Source organism: Neofelis nebulosa, chromosome 6 (genome assembly GCF_028018385.1).
Source record: "Neofelis nebulosa isolate mNeoNeb1 chromosome 6, mNeoNeb1.pri, whole genome shotgun sequence".
Classification (NCBI taxonomy): Eukaryota; Metazoa; Chordata; class Mammalia; order Carnivora; family Felidae; genus Neofelis; species Neofelis nebulosa.
Genome location: NC_080787.1, coordinates 57,943,916 through 57,951,112, shown reverse-complemented (window position 1 = coordinate 57,951,112; position 7,197 = coordinate 57,943,916). Strand labels below are relative to the sequence as shown.

The following is a 7,197-nucleotide window of genomic DNA, read 5'->3' as shown; positions in this document are numbered from 1 at the left end:
CCTGGATGTAGCCAATTCCCCACACGCCAAGGTACCTACTGGTAGGCTGTGGGTATTACCCAGTGATGGCTTCGCTTAGTTTCTCCCAGCTCTCCTAATTCACGCCCTAAACCAAAACCATTAAAATCCTTTGATATGGGGAGAAAGGTTCCTTTGTGGCACCGATGGCATCTAAGTACGGCTCCTTGGCAGTCTGTACTTGCCCGACCCTGTCTCAACATTTCCTTTCCTGAGGTGGAATAAATGAAAGCCTGGATAAAACCACTGAAGCTTACAGAGCGGGGGAAAAAAAGGAAAGAAAGAAAAAGCTACCCCATCTTTCTTTGTCTTTCACACGCAATTGATTTAAATCTCCTGTTAAAAAGATACGGCAAGTCACTAGGGCAGACGCTATAAAGGTCAGTGAAAGAACAGGACAGGGAATACAAAGATTTATGTACTGAAAAACTTGTGCTTTGCTCCCATCTCATTATAGCTGTCCGCCTCATATTGCAAGGATGAGAATATATATACAGGGCACATTAAATGATAGATAATAACAGTTTAAAGCTGAATTACCACCTTTAATCTGAGATCAAAGACATTTAAATACCTGAACAGAGAGGAGTGCTGTAAGCCTGGATTCCAGTTCCCTCTGAACTCCATCTAAATACTAATAAACTATTGGTGTAGGGGATTATTTGACCTCATTAAATATATTTTGCCATTATCATGACACAAACTTGGAATCCAAAGAGATGTTGTGAATGGTTTGAAAGTCTTTCATGGAAGTTTAGAATCATCTTGGACTCTCTCTCTCCTATCCTGTAGATCCAATCCATCAGTAAATCCCCTCACCTTTATTTTTAGAATATACTCTGATTCTTCTCTCCAATTCCACTGCTACCACTGTGGTCCCAGCCACCATCAGTTCTCACCTGGATTACTCCCAACACCTTCCTGTCTGGTCTTACTTCTCCTCTTGCCTCTGGTGTATATTCTCAATACAGTAATTACAGTAATCCTTCTAAAGAAGGCAGATCACACCATTAATTCTCAGAAACAGGATCTTTCCCTTCTTTATTTTTCCTTCTTTAGTTACCACCATTGGATACACTTGTTTATGATAATGGATAACACTCTATCCAACCCTCTCTTCACCAGTTATGCGAATCATAAAGGAGTGTGGGCTTTGCTTTGCTCACTGGTATATCCCAGTGCTTAGAACAGTCAGTGTCACATGGTAAGTACTCAACAAATACTGTGTGAGGGAATGCATGAAAGAAAAATAAATCAATGATGTAATGAAGATAAGCATCTTTGTCAATGTCAGAAACATATTTACTTTTTTTTAATCACTTACTTTTGATAATAATACATATAATTTTCTGTAATACCATCTAATTACCTCTCCTCTTTGTGTCTAAATTAAGTTCAAATTATGAAGTAATTTAAAAATGATTTTTCAATTGCTTAACAAGTAGAAATATAATCAGTGACAATTATTAAATAAAACATTGAACCACCCAATTATCTTTTTTTAATGGTCATGATTAAATATCCCTTTACTGTCATATAAAAAACTTCATTTATTCTTTACCATACACACCACAAAAACTTCTTAACAGAACATCTGTGTGTGGCACCTCTGGCAGAGAGGTGTTGATTTCTCTTTCCCACATCTGCTTCAGCACTCTTCTTTCTGGATCATCCTTTGTGCTCCTCACTATTGAGCAAGCTCCTGGAAAGGTCTTTAAGGTCCAGCTCATGACTACCTCCTAAAGCCTTGCTTGATGACTTTAACATACAAATGAAAAGTACAATGTGGTCATTTTGGAAAAATGACTGGTAAATTCTCAACCTACATGTCTACTTAAAAAAAATAAAAGCAGAAGGTAGGACAGAACTGACATCTTAAGAAATAAAAACACAAATTGTTTCCAGTGTGGACTGGAAAGACTATAGTAAACAAAAACAAGCAGTAATTGTATTTTACACTAAAATATCTAGTTGCAAAGAAGAAAATTTTAGCGATGATTTTTTTTTTGTCTCAAAGAAAAAATTTATATTTATAGAAAATGTTAAGTTTTGTATGGAATTACTACTCAAAATTTTTAGGAAAGACATTTCTGGTCATGAAGCATATACACAAAGATACTGTGATAAGCCCTTCTTAGTCTTCTAATTATGTAATGTTTTTTATTATTCACAATGGAGCCTGAACATTTAAAAATTAAATGGGTAATATGAAATGTTGGAGACTGACAATTTAATGATTAATTAAAATGAAGACACTTACAATGAAATAAAAATTTTAAAGGGTTAATTAAGGAAGATTACTCCTGAGTAGACCTTTAACATTATTTTTTGAAGATTATGTTTACACAAATATATATAGAAAAGACTAATATTATTAAAAATACATTTAATTCTATGCAAACATTTTGACATCATTCCCTTTAAATAGTAGATAATACAATTCACATGATAGTCTAAGCAGGTAAAAGGAATGGAAAGGTTTCTTTTTAATAATTTCAAAGAAATTAGGGTTTGTCTTTTTTTTTTAATTCTACAATGTGCTGCCCCAGTTAAAGTAGGAATATACATCTGAGTGAAACCCACAAAGAACACTGCTGGTAAAAATTTTAATCTGTTTCCATGATCAGTTTTCATTACTCTCTTCCAATAATCATAAACAAAGATCTCAATGGTATTCTATACTAGTGCCACATAAGAAATGGAATTTACAGAAAAACTGATCTATGACAGCTTTATTTATATTCATTTTCACTCTAAAAAAATAAACTAGAATCATTGTACAGTACAAATAAAATTGAAGTACTAATGCTATTTGGGAAACATATAAACAATAGTTGAGGGCTTCTCTATTTTTTAATTCTTTTAACCTAAATATATAAATTCAAAGTTGACTGGAAAACTGTGATAACTATATTAGAATACATGATTTATATTTGCATTAACATGTATTCTACTCCTCTGTACATTTTTGCAAAATAGCACAAAAATACAAAGCAAGTATCAGATGCAAAAGCAAAAAAAGCGTGTTTCCAAATACATTTGTACTAACAGATTTCTGGTCTCCTTTAGAAAACAAACTCAAGAATTCATTATTCTGAGTCTCTTCAAGGCCACTTGATGTTGTGTGGTAATATCTTTATAATTACATTTCCTCAAGACTTCTTCTAATAGCTTCTTCTAATTCCACATCTGCATTAAAAGACAGAATTTTAATATTTAGGGCAGAAAATAAATACATGCTTTATATAAATCTCATCAACTACACTTGGGATGATGTGACAGTTTCTTCATAAAATTTGAGTATTTCAAAACAATAAGAACCTGGATATAATCTCAGGCTGAATTATAATAAATATGAGCTTAATAAGGAACTTGCAAGTTACTTCCATTTAGGGACACGGAAAGTCAACAACATTCTAGAATCACTTGAGGCAATGCATATAAGAGTTGATATAGGCAAAACCATGAAATGCCAAAATCTCAAAGAGATTAAAAATTTAGTTTGCAGTGCTTGGGTGGCTCAGTAGGTTAAGTGTCCAACTTCGGCTCAGGTCATGATCTCACACTTTGTGGGTCCGAGCCTCACATCAGGTTCTGTGCTGACAGCTCGGAGCCTGGAGCCTGCTTTTGGATTCTCTTTCTTTCTCTCTCTCTCTCTCTTTCTTTCTCTCTCTCTCTTTCTCTCTCTCTCTCTTTCTCCCTCTCTCTCTCTCTCTCTCTCTCTCTCTGCCTCTTGCCTGCTTGTGCTCTCTCTCAAACATAAACAAACATTAAGGAAAAAAAAAAAAAGCTACAGACTAGTGTATAATGTATGTTAAGTTAAAGCTAGATTCTAGGTCAGGGAGTTGCCCTAAGATGAATTCAAAGGGATGAGGAAATACAAAGAAAACCCAAGATGCTTCTTAGCAAAGAAAAACAAGGTGACAACACTTATAAAAAATATGAAAACTTATTATAAAGTTATAGTAATTAAGAGTGTGGTCCAATTTCTAGAAGATAATTCAAGGGGACAGCGTCAAGACCTTAGTGTAGGGAAATATTTATTAAACAGAATTTAAAAAAATATTATGGAAAACTACGGTAATTTGGAATGTATTAAAATTACTTTTATTCATTAAAAGACACCATTAAATGAGGAGCATGGGTGGCTAAATCAATTAAATGTCGACTCTTGATTTTGGCTCAGATCATGATCTCATGGTTTGTGGGTTTGAGCCCCACGTCTGGCTCTGTGCTGATGGTATGGAGCCTGCTTGGGGTTCTCTCTCTCTCCCTCCCTCCCTCTCTCTCTCAAAATACATAAACATTAAAAAAAAAAAAAGACACAATTAAATGAGTAAAAAGGCAAGATATACAGTGGGAGAAAATATTTACAATACATGGAACTTGCACCCAGAAAGTATTAAAAAATTTTCAACCCTGAAAAATCAATAAAATAATCCATACGAAAACTATTAAGAAATTTGAAAACGCACAAAAGATTATGGCAAAATGGTCAATAACCTTACTCATCAGAAAAATGTAAATTGAAACTACCAAGAAATAACAGTATATATCCATCACTAGCTAAAATTAAAGAGATCAAAAAATTTAAATGATTAGTGAAAATGTACATCAATGGGAACTCACATATGCAACACAGGACAAAAGAAAGTGGCACAACCACTTTGGAAAAACAATTTGGCATTACCTTCTGAAGTTGAACACAAGCAATCCCACTCCTAGGTATATATTCCCATAAATGCACACATATGTGTATTAAAAGACATGTATGGGGGCACCTGGGTGGCTCAGTCGGTTAAGCGTCCGACTTCGGCTCAGGTCACGATCTCGCGGTCCGTGAGTTCGAGCCCCGCGTCGGGCTCTGTGCTGACTGCTCAGAGCCTGGAGCCTGTTTCAGATTCTGTGTCTCCCTCTCTCTCTGACCCTCCCCCGTTCATGCTCTGTGTCTCTCTGTCTCAAAAATAAATTAACGTTAAAAAAAAAAAATAAAAAAAAAAAAAATAAAAGACATGTATGAGAACATTCACAGTAGTATTACTTGCAACAGACAAAAGGTACAAAGCAAATGTCTATAAATAGGTGAATTGAGATATATATGTAAAATAGAATATTATTCAGATATTAGGAATGAACAAACAAAAGCTACATGCTAACACCTGGATTAATCTAGAAAACAACTCGACTAGAAGACACCCAGACACAGGAACACCTGGGTGGCTCAGTCGGTTTAGCTTCCAACTTCAGCTCAAGTCATGATTTCATGGTTCATGAGTTTGAGCCCCACATTGTGCTTGTTGCTGTCAGCACAGAATGAGCTTTGGCTCCTCTGTCCCCCTCTCTCTCCCCTGCTTGTGCACTCTCTCAAAAATAAACATTAAAAAAAAAAAAGGGCACCCAGACACAAAAGAATATATAGACTCTGCTTGTGCTGTCCAATATGATGGCCACTGACTCTATGTGGCTATTTATATTTAAATCAATTAAAATTAAATGAGATTTAAGATTCAGTTCCTCAGTTAAGCTACATTTCAAGTGCTTAATAGCCACACATGAATATTAGCAACCATATGGGTGCTGATATCAAGTATTTTCGTCACAGAAAATTATATTGGACAATGATGATCTGTATGATCCCCTTTATTTATTTATTTATTTATTTATTTATTTATTTATTTATTTATTTAATTTATTTTTTAACGTTTTATTTGTTTTTGAGACAGAGAGAGACAGAGCATGAACGGTGGAGGGGCAGAGAGAGAGGGAGACACAGAATCGGAAGCAGGCCCCAGGCTCCGAGCCATCAGCCCAGAGCCCGACGCGGGGCTCAAACCCACGGACCGTGAGATCGTGACCTGAGCTGAAGTCGGACGCTTAACCGACTGAGCCACCCAGGCGCCCCTGTATGATCCCCTTTAAATAAAGTTCAAAATCGAGCACTACTAAACTAGTATTTCAAGACATGATAGTGGCCACTAACCTTTTTTGGGAAGGAGTGCAGGAAAAGTAACCGGAAGAGAGAAATGAGGGGGACACTTCTAAGGTACTGGTTGTTGTTGAATTACGTTCCCCCCAAACATGTGTCCAAATCTCTAGTACCCAGGAATGTGACCTAATTTGAAAATAGGGTCTTTGCAGATATAATCAATTTAAGATTAGGTCACTAGGGTGAGCCCTAATCCAACATGACTGGTGTCCTTATAAGAAAAAAATACCATGTGAAGACAGACACGCAGGTAGAAGACGGCCACATGATGACAGAGGCAGAGACTGGAGTGATGCATTCATAAACCAAGGAGTGCCTATGATTGCCTATAACAACTAAAAGCTAGGAGAGGGACAATGGCCCTACAGACAACTTGACTTTAGTTTTCTAACCCTTAAAGCTGTGAGACAATAAATCTGTTGTTTTAAGTCATCTAGTTTGTAGTATGTCGTTATGGCAGCCCCAGGAAATTAACATGCTGGTGTTATTCCATTTTTTTAACCTGAGGGATGTAAGATCTTTTGTACAATTTTTGTGTTCATTATACTATACACATTTACACCCAGAGAACCAAACACTGGAGAATACCAGCATCTAAGTTGGGAGGAGAGGATCAGAATTGAAGGGTTTTAGAGTCCTTTTCTTGTTGCAGAGGCAGACAGCATGTAGGTATACTTTAGTTTTTAAATTACATGTAAAAATGTGGCAAAATGCCAATATAAGCACAAAAAAATAGAAATAAGGTATATAACTTACAAACCAATTAAAAGAAAACAGAAAACTAAAAATATACAAAAACAATTAAATGGTTCCACTTTTTTTTTTTTTTTAACATTTATTTATTTTTGATACAGAGAGAGACAGAGCATGCATGAACGGGGGAGGGGCAGAGAGAGAGGGAGACACAGAACTGGAAGCAAGCTCCAGGCTCTGAGCCATCAGCCCAGAGCCCGACGCGGGGCTCGAACTCACGGACTGCGAGATTGTGACCTGAGCTGAAGTCGGTCGCTTAACCGACTGAGCCACCCAGGCACCCCTAAATGGTTCCACTTCTAATAATAGTGGAGTAGCTTATGTTGGATTAGCCCTCTCATAGATAACAATTATGAACTATTTTAAGGCACTGGAGAAGAAAAAAATCAGGTAGAAACAGGACAGAAGCTGATCACTGAAAGAAGCAAACTGCACAGGGT

At 36.3% G+C, this 7,197-nt stretch overlaps 1 protein-coding gene across 4 annotated transcripts in view; it reads right to left on the bottom strand.

Annotated features, from left to right (window-relative positions):
* Positions 1-1,298: 1,298 nt before the first annotated feature.
* Positions 1,299-7,197, bottom strand: part of ZNF451 (zinc finger protein 451) — an 89,806-nt gene continuing 83,907 nt past the window's right edge. For all 4 annotated transcript variants that reach the window (XM_058734323.1, XM_058734326.1, XM_058734324.1 and 1 more), the window contains one exon: positions 1,299-3,207. In XM_058734323.1, the coding sequence (XP_058590306.1) occupies positions 3,161-3,207 (47 nt within the window). In that variant the 3' untranslated portion in view covers positions 1,299-3,160. The remainder of the gene's footprint in view (positions 3,208-7,197) is intronic.